Below are 17618 nucleotides of genomic sequence, written 5' to 3' on the forward strand. Positions count from 1 at the left end.
ATTGGAATGCGGCGAATCTGCACCCGGGCTCAGCTGCACCCCTGCTCATGGAAAAAATCAAAACAAATAAAAAAAAAGTTCAAAAAATTCCAAATTTTTTGTGTGTGATAGATAATTAGATGCGTGAGGTTCGCTGAAAAATTCAACTCGTTTGGACATTTGAGCAAGTCTGTGCAAAAAAGACAAAATCGGGGTCTGTAAAAAAGTTTACTGTTCATGAGCTGTTTTGACCTGATTTGTCTTTTTTGCCGAGACCTACTCAGATATTTAAATGAATTGAAATTTGAAGCGGGCCTCATGCATCAAATTATCTACCACACAAAAAAATTGGATTTTTTTGAATTTTTCTAGTATTTTTTTTGAATTTTTTTTCTGACCGGGAGCAGCTGAGCCCGGGCTCCAGGATGAATTATCGGAAATATTGTTACTTCTCATCTAGATAAGAGCTAGACACACCGGCTTTTCTAGTAGCTTTTCCTTTAGCTGCGTATGTAGTCACTTGTTGAAATCTCTAAAACAACATCTGAGCTACATCTGTATGTGGTAGTTCATTTGAAATCTCTAAAAAAACAAATATTTAACAACGGAGGGAGTAGTTAACTAGGACCATGACCATGCATGCATCACACACACACACACAAGTATATAGCCTGCAGTATAAGGCTCTTCTCAAAAGAAAGAAAAAACACATAAGTATATAGCCTGCAGTATATATACGTAACGCACGGAAGCTAGTCTGTCAGACAGCTGGTCGATCGCTAGCTAGTTCTCGAAGCTGCAGAGGCGGTCGGCCGCGAGCCTGCCCTTGTGGGTGCTGCTCTTGTACTCCTTCCAGGTGAAGTCCCGGTACCGGCTCCGGCCGCCGTCCCCTAGCAGCTGTCGCAGCGGCGCCAGCCTCTCGCCCATCGGCGGGCCGCCGAAGAAGATCATGGACACCCTCGGCCTCTCGCTGCTCACCACCACCCTGTGCCTCACGCTCCTGAACCTCCCGTTCGTCAACACCTGCACGTCCCCAGGACCGACCCAATTAATACGATGCGTTGCACCTGAAACTGAAACTAGTCTCAAATAAATTCAGCAGGAGCACAGCGAGGGAAAACTTGCTCTCATTAACTCATGCATGCATGCATGCATGCATGCATGCATTATTAGCATGCGTCGTGCCAGTGTTTTCACGTGCACGGCACAAGGGGGCGGGCCCTGTGCACGATCGCGCGCTGGGTGTAACTGTACGCATGCACGTATATACAGTACCGCAGCACTATATATGTAGCCTCGTGCTGCACTGCTGCCGCTGCGCTTATTTGATGTGGACACTCGGGAGAAGGCCCGAGACCGGGCACTGGTCATCATTGACTCGATCTGATTTGCCCGCCCGGAGATCCGATCGACTTTGACACGCACACAGTAAAAGTGACGTGCAACAGTAGCAGCGTCGCATTGCATGCACCGTACCACGTACGTCCGTCCCTATGAAAAAAGTACTCCTGCCGTGTAGTGTAGGTAGCAGAGCAGAGCGGGGCGTGTGCGTACCTGCAGGGCGTCGGCGACGTTGACGAAGAAGGCGTCGGGGTCGGGCGGGACGGCGGCCCAGGAGCCGTCGCGCGCGCAGATCTCCAGCCCGGAGGTGCCGTTGGAGCGGAGCACGGAGATGATCTGCGGGTCCGTGTGCTCGCCGAACCCCGTCAGGAGGCGGCCCTGCAGCTCCGGCCGCGGCGGGTAGTGGTTCACCCGGAGCATGCTGTCGCTCTCAGCGTCCGACACCAGCCGCGACAGCGCGTCCGCCGGCGCGACCCCCAGCCCCTCCGCCATCAGCTCCAGCACGCCGCACGCCATCCGCCGCACCGCCGCCGCGTACTCCTCCAGAAGATCCCTGACAACAAAAAATGGACCATCAAAATGTCACTCCATATACCATTTTTCTGCGACTCCGATTAATGGATGATGTCAAAAGAGATGCGGATAGGGATGGGGCGCGGCAGCGGCAGCGGCAGTGTGGAGTGTAAACGGCAGCACGTCACCGGAACCGGAGCGGCGGAAAGGCAGCGTGCGTGCGTGCGTACGTAGCTGGACGGACGGGCGGCGCGTCGACACGGGTGCGCGGCGACGCCGACACGTGCGAACGGGGCAGCACGGCAAGTAGAGAGTGATCGAAAGGAACGGGCCGACCGTTACGTCGCCGCCGCACGTGAGTCAAACGGTAAAGATTCGCCGCCTCCGTACGTCGGCCGCGATAAATAGTGAAGCTCCACGCGGCCACGAAAGGCCAATCTTATCCACGGAAATCCTCCTTCTTGTATTTTCAAAATTTTGCTTTTCAGGAATTTCAGGAACTACAAAACTATTCCACCAAAAAAAAATCCTACAGCTTCGTGTTAAGGTCATTGACGCTAAATTGACTAGTGTTGCTAGCTAAGATTCACCTTTGGTACGCTTTAGGAGTTCAGGTAATGCTCTCCAACAACTGACAGTGATTGGACGGTTCGAGCACGCATTTTGAGCTGAGCAGATCATGAGAGGGCGGGAAAGAAACGTGGCGTGGCATGTGCATGTGTTCGTCAGCGGCGGGAGGCGGTGCCGCCTGCCGGTGCAAACGCGGAGCGCGAATGTAAACGACCAGCGTGCATGGGCGGCGAACGGACGAACTCACCGTAAGGGGCAGGGGGGCTCGGACAGCGACGCCGCGACGGCGTCGGCAGCGCACGGCAATGTCCAGGACGCGAAGGAGGCGGCGGGCAGCGCGCCGGCGGGGGTCACGCCCAGCATGAGGTACTCGATCCACCCGAGGTCGCCGGAGACGCCGATGCGCTTGCTGCCGTACCCGAGCGGCCGCCCCGCGGCGGCCTCCTTGTCGGCCTGCGGCAGCGCGAAGAACTCCGCCGCGGCCGCCTCCACGGCGCGCACGAGCTCCGGCGGCACCCCGTGGCCGGTCACCTTGAAGAAGCCCTGCTCCTCGCACGCGGTCACCAGCGCACGCGCCGCGGCCGCGCGCCCGGGCCCCGGCGCGGCGGACAGGTCGACCGCCCGCACGTGGGCCAGCGGCGGCTGCGCCGCCGGCAGCGCTATCTGCTCCAGCTCGCCCTTGGCAAGGACCACCATGGCCGGCTTCTTCTTCTTCCTTGGTCTCGAGGAAACAGAGGAGAAAGCAGGGCAAGAAGGTTCGATCGAGTAGGCGCGAGAGCTCTCCGAGTCCAGTGATACGAGCCGTGCTCTTTGCCCTCTATATATAGGCGCACAGCAAGCTGGGTTGGTGCAAGTACAGCCTGAATATTCCGCGCGCTGCACCGTGCCGTGCACCAGTGACGCTGCATTCGATTGATCTGGGCCGTTGGACCGAGCACCAATGGCATGGATGACACAAAAAATCTTGAAACTCCATCATGTTACACTTCCAGAAAACTTAGCTCGGTCAGAGCCTTCAGAACGATGGGCAAAAGATGAAGGTCATTTTCAGCCACGGTCATCTTTTGACAATCAAAGGCTCATTGCCAGCATTGCTTGCAAGTTACCTCCATGTGGACGACGTACACGGGTCCATTTGCCAACACTGGGAAAATGCCCTTGTGTAGCCAGGCAAGATACCTACGGGTCCTAAAAACGCTGGACATAATCGTACATGGGCCAATAATTCCGCGAATTGCATGCCGTGGCGTGGTGGTACAATGTACTCCGTAGAATGGAAAAGGATGTACACTTTTGCAGCGCTTGCTTGGAGAACCACAAGGATGATATGCCCGGGTTCATTTCCTTCTTCAAAAACAGAAATGGGCTGCGTGATCGGGGAGCCCCGCTGAGCTGTCCATGCTAAAAAAAATCCTCGCCGGGTGCAAGAGATGGACGCAGATAATGTGTGATGTATGCCTATGTTTATCGCTTGCAAACCTAAGGATGATAATCTCACGTTCTAGATGGAACTTGACGTCTTTAATAAGAAGTACTTGTGAGAAGTGCTGAGAGGATAGGATGATCATGACAGTTGCGCTTGCTTTTCAAGAGCATCACTGGGTGATCCTTTAAAAAATAGAGGAGTAAACCGCTGAGTAAAGTTAGTGGAATAAAGTTTTACTCCATTGACGGTGGCCGGACCTACCTGATTCATTAAATTTAGCGAAGTAAAAAAATTGCATAAATTTTTTAGCCCAACGACATGAATCCCGAACACAATATATCACTAAACATTCAAATTTTTGAAGATAAACATGCATAAATATAAACCTTTAGCAAGCATTTTCACGTATCGAGAAACTGGAATTAAAACATGCATAGTTCAACCAAAAAGTATCACTACACCCACCAACTTTGATCCAAAATCACCACAACATACCATGTTTTATGTTGTGAATCGAGGCCAACCAATGGCATGCGCGAGCATGAACTCAAACACCGTCCTCACCACACCACCACCACCACCATACACATGCCAATCATCCTCACCGCCAACATCACCACAATCACCGCAATAAGCATCAGCCGCAATGGTTTTTTTTACCTAGTAGGCATTTCCCCAAGCACTTGGCGCCCACGGCTCGTTTTGCCGGCTGCAGCGGCCGGACGCGTCAGAGCAATGGCAGTAAGGGTGGCCGGAGACGCCGCACGTGTCACCGAACAAGGACGAGGGTCCGAGTGGCCTTCTTCTTGTTCTTCTTCGTGTCCTCCTCGGTGAGGGCCAACACCGCGGTCGTCAGTTTCCTAGCTCGCTTCCGTCGGCGAGAGCAGGAGGAGGGTGGCCTACTGTCGCTCGAGAGGCAGTGGCCACCCCGCGGGCCTTGTTACCTTCAGTGGCAGCCGGTTTGGTGGGCCAAAGAAGATTGTGGATCCCCAATCTTTTCTCTGTGCAGGCGGCAGAGCGGGGGTGGTTTCCGGCGGCGACGCGCCGACGACACTGGCCAGCGGGGTGGTGGTAGGGTCTTGGCCACCCATTCCGACGATGGCAACGGTCATCGGTGGTGATTGCGGCAGGTGGGGAGGCTACGGCTGGAAGAATGGCACCGCGGGAGCGGAAGAAGGAGCGGAGAGGAAAGTTTACTCGGCAGCACGGAGGAAGGTATTTTTAGGCACCGTGGGGGGGGGGGGGGATTTCGGTAGAGGAGTAAAATGTTTACTCCCTTATAGGATTTAGTACTTCAGCTAGGTCCGGTTTAGTGGAGTAAATCAGGAAATTTATTCCCTTATACTCTCTCCGTCAGGAATTACTTGTCGCAGAAATAGATACAAGTTATTCCGGATGAAGGGAGTAGCTTTTTAGGGAATCGGCTAGAGATGCTCTAAGCCAGCCAACCTTTTACTGCAGATGGTAAGGTGACCACCAATAATTCCAATAGTTCTGCAGAAAATTCTATATATCTCCTACTTAGTCGAATCAGTCATTGTCCTATGCTAATCGCTACTCAAGATTGGGATTTGTACGTGTTAATCCCAGCAGTTATATTCATGTAAAAAAAAGGTACTTATGTGAGTAGCCTGTGGGGTCTATGATGAAGGTTATAAGCTTGAAGTTGCATTTAGAAAAGCTTCAGAGAATGGCGGCTGGAGCTTGAGTCATTTTCAACCTTGGTCATCTTTGGACAAAGAAGCCATTGCAAGTACCTAGCTATATGTTGATTTACTACTCATAACGTTTTCTGATTTTTTTTGGAAAGGTTTGTTTTGTTTTGTACCATTGGTTAGGTTTAATATGCTTGAAACCATTTCCTTACAAAAACAGAAACGATACTGAAAGAACAAGGGGCTCATGCTAACAATCCTCGCCAAGCTAGTGCAAGAAATATATGCTTTTTTTTCAAGGAACAAGAAGTATATGCTAATAAAGTATGGTATGTTTGTCACTTGCAAATTCCAGAAATTTCAGAAGTGTTCAGAAGATTATCGTCTCAATTATGCTAGTATCTGAGTTTAATTAGCCAATCAACTTCTTACTGCAAGAGGTAAGGCGGTGATCTATACTGCCTGTACATCTTATGCTTAGCCATGCAACGGTGATGTATATTGAAGAACATCCCTCTTCTCTACTAGTATTTTTTTTTGCGAGAATATCTCTACTAGTAATAGCTACTCCTTTTTTCATGGATGTGTGGCCTTTATCCTTTAGGTTTGGGGTTCCGGTTTTTTTTATGCTTTCTTTGTAAAGAAATATAAGAGCGTTTAGATGACTACTTTTTATTGCTTTGATACAGATGAAATAGTCGATCTCGTGTTTCCTTTCAAGCCTTTTCCCATTTAGAGAATTGCGCCTACTTTACATCTTATCTTCTAGAATTTTCTCATTCTTTTTTGCTTAATTATGTCCTGTTTTTCTAACATATTCTTTCAAAATCTTGAAAAGGCAATTACATGTTTTTTTTTCCTCTCGTAACGCTCAATAGAAAGCTTTATGTGTGTCATACGTTTGGTGCATCTCAGATTTTGGACCAAGTCGCTTTCACATTAGATATTGATAGTAACTCATATATTGAAATGGATCCGACCGACTAGTCGACGTGACATGAAAAGAAGTGGGATTCGACTGTGGGAATTAAGATATGCACAAATACATATAAATAAATAAATGGATAGATAAAGATAAAAATGATCTTTTCAAAAAAAGGAAGAAAAAAATGCAATGATCCGATTGATAGGGCTAGGCGTGCTGCAGGCCGAAGGAGCAAAAGTGCTGCTGTAGGTGGCGGTTGAAGTTCTTAGCAGGAAGAGAGGATGGGCAAATCGTTGTGTGATGTTTCTAGGACGCCTCCATGGTCTCTCGTCTAGATTCATTTTGTTAACAATTTTTCTGTTCTTGTGTCATGTTGTTAGAAGTCTCGCTTGGGGTATGTTTGAGGTGTGTTGCTAGACATTGTGTCGCCGTTTCCTTTCACAAGTTTGGCCATGGTCTTGATGTTTCGTTTCTGGTTCTGTTTTAGCTTGTGTGCGGTGGGCTTGGACCATGGGGTGACTGACACTAGTGTTTTTATCAATTTCATTCTTTTTTTTAAAGGAGGTTAAACCCTCCGTCTCTGTATCATTGTAATGCACGTAGTCATTATTATAAAACAAATGCAACCATATTTGAACCATTACATGACATGAAAAACATCTATGACTAAATCAACTTCTTTCACAACAACGTCTTCAATAAGGAATAAGCGCCCTCATGCCGCCATCGCCAATCCGCCCAAAGACGGCCAAGACAAAGATTTTCATCTTGATTGTCAAGACCGGCCACCGAAGGTCGGCACATCCACAAGGAGACAATGTCTTCAACAAGTTAACGACTTAAGTTCTTTTTTTTTTTGCGCCTAACCAATTAAGGTCAAAACAAGAGTTTTCAGCACGGAAACGAAGTGGTGTTTATCTGAAAGACGGATTTATCAATAGTCACGTCGTACGTACTTTCGGGTTTATCAAAGCCAGAAAGGCGCTAGCGATTGGGTGGGACATCTTCCCACCATAGACCGGACAGGCGTCAGTCTTCTCAATTTCGCGATGAATGCAATTAAATTGGTCCGTTAAAAGAAACTGCACCAAACAATCACTTCTGGTGATTTTCACGATGAGTACTGCTAGTGATTTGCTAGTAGCGCTACCAGTACTAAGCTAGAAACTGTTGGTGTCTCCTTTTCCTGTACATCAGAAGAAGAAACAAGTACCGTTTCGAAAAGAAAGAAAGAAGAAACAAGTACGTATAAAGCATTCAGATCACTACTTTACAGAGGGAGTACACTGTCTCAGAGAAAATGAACCACGGGGGAGAGAGAGGGGGGATCGGAGAAGCGCAACTCGTCAACGCCGGGCCGGACGGTCTTAATGACCATCGCCGTCAGGCTGTCGACTGTCATTGACGAATTTGTTCCGCCCTGGGCATGAATGCGCCGCGGCGCGATCATGGCGCCATCATTTTCCCGCCCACTGTGCGTGGCCATGCATGCATGGCCCGATGGCCACGGCTTGCTCGATCGCTCATTGCACCTGCCTACTGTGCCGCACGTCCCCGTGATCTCCATCGCGCACGTTGCAATGTGGACTTGTATTTCACTGTTTCTTGCTGGCGCATTCCTCGTGCTTGCTGGCACGGAATGATGGCGGTATTGTTTCTGGTCTAGCTAGCGTGCGACGTGCAAGCAGGGATCGTTATTTTCTTTCTTACGACAGTGCCAGCAGCTTATACCCGGTATAGATTACAAATGAAGTAAAATGAGTAAACCCACACTCTAAAATGTGTCTATATATCCATATATACTTCATATTAAAATCTCTAAAAAAGACTTATATTTAAAAATGGAGGGGGTAGTATCCTTCCGTTTTAAATATAAGCTCTTTTAGAGATTTCAATATAAACTGCATGCAAAGTAAAATATGTGAATCTACACTTTAAAATATGTCTATATACATTTATATGTAGTTCGTATTAAAATCTTTAAAAAAATTATATTTAGAAACGAAGGGAGTACATAACTGCAATGAATTCCTCCTCGTGCTTAAATAAACTGAACTCGAGTGGAATGAGTTGATGGCATGATGGAGCATGGTCTGTGCTATCTCCGCCGTTGACGTACATATCTGTGGAGTAAATCGAGTTACTTAATGGTGGATGTGCATGTCTGCGGTTCAGGTTTTCAGTGCTATCGTGCACAACCGATCACCATGTCTATCACGCACGCAGAGGTACACAACACACACCAAAAGTGCGCCTCTGGGTGTAAAAGGCAACTTTGGAAGTTGGAAGAGAAACTCCGCAACAAACTTCAAAGGGCAAATAGAAGCTTTCCTACACGTCGGCCGCCTCGATCCGTCCGGCGGTCTCGTCAAACGGCAAGAGAAATGGGAACCTGTCCGTCTCATTTTCTTTTCCTTTAGTTTATGTTTCCCCGAACGGCATCGACAAGATGGTGGTGATAATGGCGTATTGAAATAGGGTCTCTTTAGTCTCTTTCTACCTCAACGACGTCCGATCCTACGTCGATGAAGGACATGTGAGAGTTTGTGTCCTAGATATGTCGATTCATGTTAGATCTTGGCAGTTGGTGTGTCTTACAGGGAGACCTATTGGCTGGATATTAGTCCGGCAACTTCAGCATCTCTTTCGTGTTGCTTTGTGGCATAGTTTAATTTCTTCAAACCTCTAAACTAGTGGTGATAGATTACAAGCCTATATATACTGCTTGGAGTACGCTTCAACGAATCTCGTCTCAAGGGGTGGGTGACTATTACAATCTTTAAAGCCTGATATGGCGAGGGCGTTTGCCGGCGTTCTTTTCTTGCACTATTGGTTCAGTGCGTCCACTTTTAATCTGCATCAAACGCCGCATAACGGAGGAAAAAGAAGGCTAGTATGGTTTACAATGTAATTTATCCTTTTTACTGGTCGTTCTGCGTGTCTATCATTTGTAGTACTGCCCTTTTGTTTTTCTAGATATTAGTCGGATCCAAAATGCATTTTGGATGCCTTCTAAGAAAAATCTTTAAAAGGTATACAGAGAACGTATATGAGGAAACGTACATACAGGTTGCACGTAGATCTTGCGAGGTTTTGGCCGTACGCCCATGTTTCGTAGTCACATCCCAGTGTGCAAAGCTGGATGCATGCATGACGATCTTCTGTCTCAGAAAAGAGAAATGAGAACGATGAGGATCACGCACGTATACGTTGATCTACTCGTGTCCACGGCAGCCGGTAGGTACGCCCAATCAGTCCCGCAGGTCGGCGAGCGCCGCACGCGACCGACCTCGGCGGCCTCCACGTCGCCCGCGCCTCGCCGGCGACCACGTAGCGTAGGCACGCCCAGGGCAGCATGGCGCGCCGCCCGCCCGGGCCCCGTCGCGCTGGGGCCGGCACGTAGGCACTAGGCACAGAGGTAGCTCTCCGGCAAGGCCGGTCGTCGGGTCAGGGTGGGCCCGGCTGTTCCCGCAAAAGGGTAGGGCGGGCCCGGGGCAGCCGAGGGACGGCGGCGTCCCTTTCTCCCGGCCGGTGTGGTGTGGTCCGGCCCGATCGACGCGTGACGGGGCCGGTCGCGGTCGGCGCGTCGGGTCGCCGGGGCCGATCGCGACGGGCGCCGGCTTCCCGCCGCTGAACGCGCCGGGACGGGCGTGCATGTGGGTGCAAGTACAGCAACTTGCTCGATCGTACTGTAGTATCATAGGCCCTCCCTTTCGCACTGCTCGCCGACGTCGATCGATCTGCAGCCGGCCGGCCCGGTCTCTCCTTTCCGGCCAACTAGGCTCAGGATCTTTGTGGAGCAAGTTGGATCCGATGCGATTTTTTTTTGGCGATTTTGACCTCACACTGTGTAGGAAATTGACCCAAAAGAAGAAGAAGAATCTACAGTTCGTACTAGTAGTAGCATTTGTACTTGTAGTCAGTACTGCTCCTTTTTCTTTTACTCTACATATAGGATCTGTATGAAATCAAACTTTCTAATGTTTGACTAATTTTATGGTAGAAAAATATCTTATATGCGAAGTAAAAGAAACATATAGAGTACTAACTACATATCCTTTTTCGTCCAAGACCAAGGATATCGAGTGTTGAAATTTCCAGGCAATAATTTTAGACTTAGGGCATGGCCAATGCATAGTCCCAGGATGATGCCTCACATGTTATGTAAGATCGGATAATAGAAAAAATAGGTTTGGACGGGGAAGCGGAATCCTCTGCTGAAGGTGGGTGCTTGGAGAGAAAAAGTGTGGTCGAGTGCATAAAGTTGGAAAAGTTGAAGTGGAAAGTAGGGATGCATGTGTAGTGAGAGTCACTTTTTATTCTTTGATGAGGTTCACTGAGAATCGTTTGCATTGGAAAGAAAAAGTCAATATAGATGCCTCATACTACTTTTTGTCATGGAGCATTTATATCTATATCCCACCATTGTACATGCCCTTGTGGGCATCTTCCGCCTTTCTCCGTCCCTTGAATTCCCACCCTCACTCCTCTTTTCAATCCCTTTGTTATGTCAGCATGTAATTAAACTCAACCCATAACTGCTTGTATGTAGCATTAAGCTGGCCATAATGAGATTAACTTAGCTAGTAATATAACACACCTCGAGGTAAGTTTGCTTCTGACAAATATTTAATGAAAAAAGGTGTTTACGGTAATATAATATGTTACCTTATATATAACGCACCCTAAGACGAAATGATTCTACTCCCTCCCTTTCGATTTATAGGGCTCAATTTAAAAATCTCACCAACCCAGATAGATGGTGAATGGTAGAATACTTTTTATAATTTACAAAAGTAACTAAATAATGCACCCATCTTTCTAAAAAAATTATGCTTATCATTGCATTAATTGCAATGCACGGATGCATGACCAATAAATTATCAAGAACATTTACATGCATTGGTGAGTTAGTTCTTAATCCTTGTATGCAACAATTTAATGCACCTTAAAATCTAAACATATGACGGGGAGTAGTACAATTGAGACTTATAAAACAAAACTAAAATTTTAAGATAAGCCCTATATACCGGAAGAGAGGGAGTACATATGTTTCTACCACTATGAAGCTAATGACATTGACTAGTAACACTAAGACTAGCCATAGTTTAGAGTAACTTACACTAGTAACATGCACGCTACCCTAGACTATGTTACTACCTCCATAGTGGGTAGTAACATATGTGTGGTGTCATGTAAAATTCTATTTATTAGGTTATAGACTTATATTGTTTTGGGATATGTGATGTTACGGTAACTTAACTAAGTTCTCAATTATTATTTTTTGAAATGAGGCAAAAAATTTGCCATTTTCATTGATTAGGAAGAAGAGAATTGCCTGATTAATTGACGGAAAACCGGGCTAAAACCGATACAACACAACCCACATGATATGGGCACCACTGGCCAACCTGGCCACCGACATGGAACATAAACCATGACGGCACATGCCAACGGATGGCCACACGCGCAAGCAACCGACAACTCCGACTTTGACGACGAGCAACACAAAGGAAATATGCAGGACTTGCGCTGATCGTACCCTCCGCAAACGACCACCGAATGCCTGTCATCGTCGCCACCTGGACTCGCTCCAAAGCAACCAAGCAACCATGGAAGAGCACCTCGGACACGCCGGGAAGAACCGGCTATCGAAGACCACGCCGTGACCCAAGCTCCTCTCGACGCCATCATCGTTGCCAAACAGAAACCAACGTTCCGCCTCAGCAAACCACGTAGCAAAGATGCCGCTATCGACGGCGAAGATGCCATCATCCACCAACCTCTTGGTCGTAGCCGGCTCCGAGACGCTGCCCCCAAGGAGGAGAAAGACGCGTAGACGCCTCCATCGCCCGATCCAGCGGATATGAGGTTTCCTTCCGGAGCCAAAGCCGTGTGGAGTGTTGGAAATATGCCCTAGAGGCAATAATAAATTAGTTATTATTATATTTCCTTGTTCATGATAATCGTTTATTATCCATGCTAGAATTGTATTGATAGGAAACTCAGATACATGTGTGGATACATAGACAACACCATGTCCCTAGTAAGCCTCTAGTTGACTAGCTCGTTGATCAATAGATGGTTACGGTTTCCTGACCATGGACATTGGATGTCGTTGATAACGGGATCACATCATTAGGAGAATGATGTGATGGACAAGACCCAATCCTAAGCATAGCACTAGATCGTGTAGTTCGTATGCTAAAGCTTTTCTAATGTCAAGTATCATTTCCTTAGACCATGAGATTGTGCAACTCCCGGATACCGTAGGAGTGCTTTGGGTATGCCAAATGTCACAACGTAACTGGGTGGCTATAAAGGTACACTACGGGTATCTCCGAAAGTGTCTGTTGGGTTGGCACGAATCAAGACTGGGATTTGTCACTCCGTGTGACGGAGAGGTATCTCTGGGCCCACTCGGTAGGACATCATCGTAATGTGCACAATGTGATCAAGGAGTTGATCACGGGATGATGTGTTACGGAACGAGTAAAGAGACTTGCCGGTAACGAGATTGAACAAGGTATCGGGATACCGACGATCGAATCTCGGGCAAGTGTCGTACCGATAGACAAAGGGAATTGTATACGGGATTGATTAAGTCCTTGACATCGTGGTTCATCCGATGAGATCATCGTGGAACATGTGGGAGTCAACATGGGTATCCAGATCCCGCTGTTGGTTATTGACCGGAGAGTCATCTCGGTCATGTCTGCATGTCTCCCGAACCCGTAGGGTCTACACACTTAAGGTTCGGCGACGCTAGGGTTATAGAGATATTAGTATGCGGTAACCCGAAAGTTGTTCGGAGTCCCGGATGAGATCCCGGACGTCATGAGGAGTTCCGGAATGGTCCGGGGGTAAAGAATTATATATAGGAAGTGCTATTTCGGCCATCGGGACAAGTTTCGGGGTCACCGGTATTGTACCGGGACCACCGGAAGGGTCCCGGGGGTCCACCGGGTGGGGCCACCTGCCCCGGGGGGCCACATGGGCTGTAGGGGGTGCGCCTTGGCCTATATGGGCCAAGGGCACCAGCCCCAAGAGGCCCATGCGCCAAGAGAAGAGGAAAAGGAAGAGTCCTAAAGGGGGAAGGCACCTCCGAGGTGCCTTGGGGAGGAGGGACTCCTCCCTGGCCGCACCCTTCCTTGGAGGAAGGGCCAAGGCTGCGCCCCCCTCTCCCTTGGCCCTATATATAGTGGGGGGAAAGGGAGGGCAACCTACCCTAAGCCCTGGCGCCTCCCTCTCCCTCCCATGACACATCTCCCTCCTCCCGCAGCGCTTGGCGAAGCCCTGTTGGAATCTCGCTACTTCCACCACCACGCCGTCGTGCTGCTGGATCTCCATCAACCTCTCCTCCCCCCTTGCTGGATCAAGAAGGAGGAGACGTCGCTGCTCCGTACGTGTGTTGAACGCGGAGGTGCCGTCCGTTCGGCGCTAGGATCATCGGTGATTTGGATCACGACGAGTACGACTCCATCAACCCCGTTCTCTTGAACGCTTCCGCGCGCGATCTACAAGGGTATGTAGATCCACTCCTCCCTCGTTGCTAGATGACTCCATAGATAGATCTTGGTGACACGTAGGAAAATTTTGAATTTATGCTACGTTCCCCAACAGTGGCATCATGAGCTAGGTCTATGCGAAGTTTCTATGCACGAGTAGAACACAAAGTAGTTGTGGGCGTTGATTTTGTTCAATATGCTTGCCGTTACTAGTCTTATCTTGATTCGGCGGCATCGTGGGATGAAGCGGCCCGGACCAACCTTACACGTACGCTTACGTGAGACCGGTTCCACCGACTGACATGCACTAGTTGCATTAGGTGGTTGGCGGGTGTCTGTCTCTCCCACTTTAGTCGGATCGGATTCGATGAAAAGGGTCCTTATGAAGGGTAAATAGCAATTGGCATATCACGTTGTGGTTTTTGCGTAGGTAAGAAACGTTCTTGTTAGAAACCCATAGCAGCCACGTAAAACATGCAAACAACAATTAGAGGACGTCTAACTTGTTTTTGCAGGGTATGCTATGTGATGTGATATGGCCAAAGGATGTGATGAATGATATATGTGATGTATGAGATGATCATGTTCTTGTAATAGGAATCACGACTTGCATGTCGATGAGTATGACAACCGGCAGGAGCCATAGGAGTTGTCTTTATTTATTTATGACCTGCGTGTCAACTTAAACGTCATGTAATTATTTTACTTTATTGCTAAAGCGTTAGCCATAGTAGTAGAAGTAATAGATGACGCGACAACTTCATGGAGACACGATGATGGAGATCATGATGATGGAGATCATGGTGTCATGCCGGTGACGTTGATGATCATGGAGCCCCGAAGATGGAGATCAAAAGGAGCAATATGATATTGGCCATATCATGTCACTATTTGATTGCATGTGATGTTTATCATGTTTTTGCATCTTGTTTACTTAGAACGACGGTAGTAAATAAGATGATCCCTCATAATAATTTCAAGAAAGTGTTCCCCCTAACTGTGCACCGTTGCGACAGTTCGTTGTTTCGAAGCACCACGTGATGATCGGGTGTGATAGATTCTAACGTTCACATACAACGGGTGTAAGACAGAATTACACACGCGAAACACTTAGGTTGACTTGACGAGCCTAGCATGTGTACAGACATGGCCTCGAAACACAGAAGACCGAAAGGTCGAGCATGAGTCGTATGGTAGATACGATCAGCATGAAGATGTTCACCGATGTTGACTAGTCCGTCTCACGTGATGATCGGACACGGCCTAGTTGACTCGGATCATGTAATCACTTAGATGACTAGAGGGATGTCTATCTGAGTGGGAGTTCATAAGATGAACTTGTTTATCCTGAACATAGTCAAAAAGAATTTTGCAAATTATGTCGTAGCTCGCGCTTTAGTTCTACTGTTTAGTTATGTTCCTAGAGAAAATTTAGTTGAAAGATGATAGTAGCAATTATGCGGACTAGGTCCGTAAACTGAGGATTGTCCTCATTGCTTCATAGAAGGCTTATGTCCTTAATGCACCGCTCAGTGTGCTGAACCTCGAATGTCGTCTATGGATGTTGCGAACATCTGACATACACATTTTGATAACTACGTGATAGTTCAGTTAAATGGTTTAGAGTTGAGGCACCAAAGACGTTTTGAAACGTCGCGAAACATATGAGATGTTTCAAGGGCTGAAATTGGGATTTCAGGCTCGTGCCCACGTCAAGAGGTATAAGACCTCCGATGATTTTCTTAGCCTACAAACTAAGGAGAAAAGCTCAATTGTTGTGCTTGTGCTCAGATTGTCTGAGTACAACAATCGCTTGAATCGAGTGGGAGTTGATCTTCCAGATGAAATAGTGATGGTTCTCCGAAGTCATTACCACCAAGCTGCTAGAGCTTCGTGATGAACTATGATATATCAGGGACATATATGATGATCCTTGAGATATTCGCGATGTTTGACACCGCGAAAGTAGAAATCAAGAAGGAGTATCAATTGTTGATGGTTGGTGAAACCACTAGTTTCAAGAAGGGCAAGGGCGCGAAGGGATACTTCATGAAACGGCAATTCAGCTGCTGCTCTAGTGAAGAAACCCAAGGTTGAACCCAAACCCGAGACTAAGTGCTTCTGTAATAAGGGGAACAGCCACTGGAGCAGAATTACCCTAGATACTTGGTAGATGAGAAGGCTGGCAAGGTCGATAGAAGTATATTGGATATACATTGTGTTGATGTGTACTTTACTAGTACTCCTAGTAGCACCAGGGTATTAGATACCGGTTCGGTTGCTAAGTGTTAGTAACTCGAAATAAAATCTACGGAATAAACGGAGACTAGCTAAAGGTGAGCTGACGATATGTGTTGGAAGTGTTTCCAATGTTGATATGATCAAGCATCGCACGCTCCCTCTACCATCGAGATTGGTATTAAAACCTAAATAATTGTTATTTTGTGTTTGCGTTGAGCATAGACATGATTGGATTATGTCTATCGCGATACGGTTATTCATTTAAGGAGAATAATGGTTACTCTGTTTATTTGAATAATACCTTCAATGGTCTTGCACCTAAAATGAATGGTTCATTGAATCTCGATCATAGTGATACACATGTTCATGCCAAAAGATATAAGATAGTAATGATAGTACCACCTACTTGTGGCACTGCCACTTAAGTCGTATCGGTATAAAACGCATGAAGAAGCTCCATGTTGATGGATCTTTGGACTCACTCATTTTTGAAAGGATTGAGACATGCGAACCATGTTTGTTGGTAGATATGCATGAAGAAACTCTATGCAAATGGACCGTTTGGACTCACTTGATTTTGAATCACTTGAGACATGCAAATCATACCACATGGGCAAGATGACTGAAAGCCTCGTTTTCAGTAAAATGGAACTAGAAAGCAACTTGTTGGAAGTAATACATTTTGATGTGTGCAATCCAATGAGTGCTGAGGCATGTAGTGGATATCGTTATGTTCTTACTTCACAGATGATTTGAGTAGATGTTGAGTATATTTACTTGATGAATCACGAGTCTGAATTACTGAAAGGTTCAAGTAATTTCAGGGTGAAGTTGAAAGATCATCGTGACAAGAGGATAAAATATCTATGATATGATCATAGAGATCAATATCTGAATTACGAGTTTGGCATAGAATTAAGACATGTGGAAATTGTTTCACAACTAATACAGCCTGGAACACCATAGTGTGATGGTGTGTCCGAACATCATAACTGCACCCTATTGGATATGATGCATACCATGATGTCTCTTATCGAATTACCATGATAGTTTATGGGTTAGGCATTAGAGACAACCACATTCACTTTAAATAGGGTACCACGTAATTCCGATGAGATGACACCGTATGAACTATGGTTTAGAGAAACCTAAGCTATCATTTCTTAGAAGTTTGGGGCTGCGACGCTTATGTGAAAAAGTTTCAGGCTGATAAGCTCAAACCCAAAGCGGATAAATGCATTTTCATAGGACACCCAAAACAGTTGGGTATATCTCCTGTCTCAGATCCGAAAGCAATAAGGGATTGTTTCTAGAATTGGGTCCTTTCTCGAGGAAAAGTTTCTCTCGAAAGAATTGAGTGGGAGGATGGTGGAGACTTGATGAGGTTATTGAACCGTCTCTTCAACTAGTGTGTGGCAGGGCACAGGAAGTTGTTCCTGTGGCACCTACAACAATTGAAG

The 17618-nt window shown here is 47.0% G+C and overlaps 1 protein-coding gene across 1 annotated transcript; it reads right to left on the reverse strand.

The window, feature by feature from the left end:
• Positions 1-529: 529 nt before the first annotated feature.
• LOC125543229 (gibberellin 2-beta-dioxygenase 3) lies at positions 530-3205 on the reverse strand. The gene is made up of 3 exons (XM_048706496.2): positions 2651-3205; positions 1534-1873; positions 530-1002 (listed from the first exon to the last, which is right to left on the reverse strand). The coding sequence occupies exons 1-3, from the start codon at positions 3097-3099 to the stop codon at positions 763-765; spliced, it is 1029 nt and encodes a 342-aa protein (XP_048562453.1). The 5' UTR covers positions 3100-3205; the 3' UTR covers positions 530-762.
• Between the last annotated feature and the right edge of the window lie 14413 nt (positions 3206-17618).

The sequence above is a fragment of the Triticum urartu genome, chromosome 3A, assembly GCF_056163025.1.
Source record: "Triticum urartu cultivar PI428250 chromosome 3A, HENAU_Tu73, whole genome shotgun sequence".
NCBI classification, from domain to species: Eukaryota; Viridiplantae; Streptophyta; class Magnoliopsida; order Poales; family Poaceae; genus Triticum; species Triticum urartu.

Coding starts and splice junctions, on each gene's coding strand:
- LOC125543229 (XM_048706496.2), bottom strand. CDS start 3,099: ATGGTGGTCCTTGCCAAGGGCGAGCTGGAGCAGATAGCGCTGCCGGCG. Junction 1,874..2,650: donor GAGCCCCCCTGCCCCTTACG/GTGAGTTCGTCC, acceptor TTTTGTTGTCAG/GGATCTTCTGGAGGAGTACG. Junction 1,003..1,533: donor ACGTCGCCGACGCCCTGCAG/GTACGCACACGC, acceptor GGGGACGTGCAG/GTGTTGACGAACGGGAGGTT.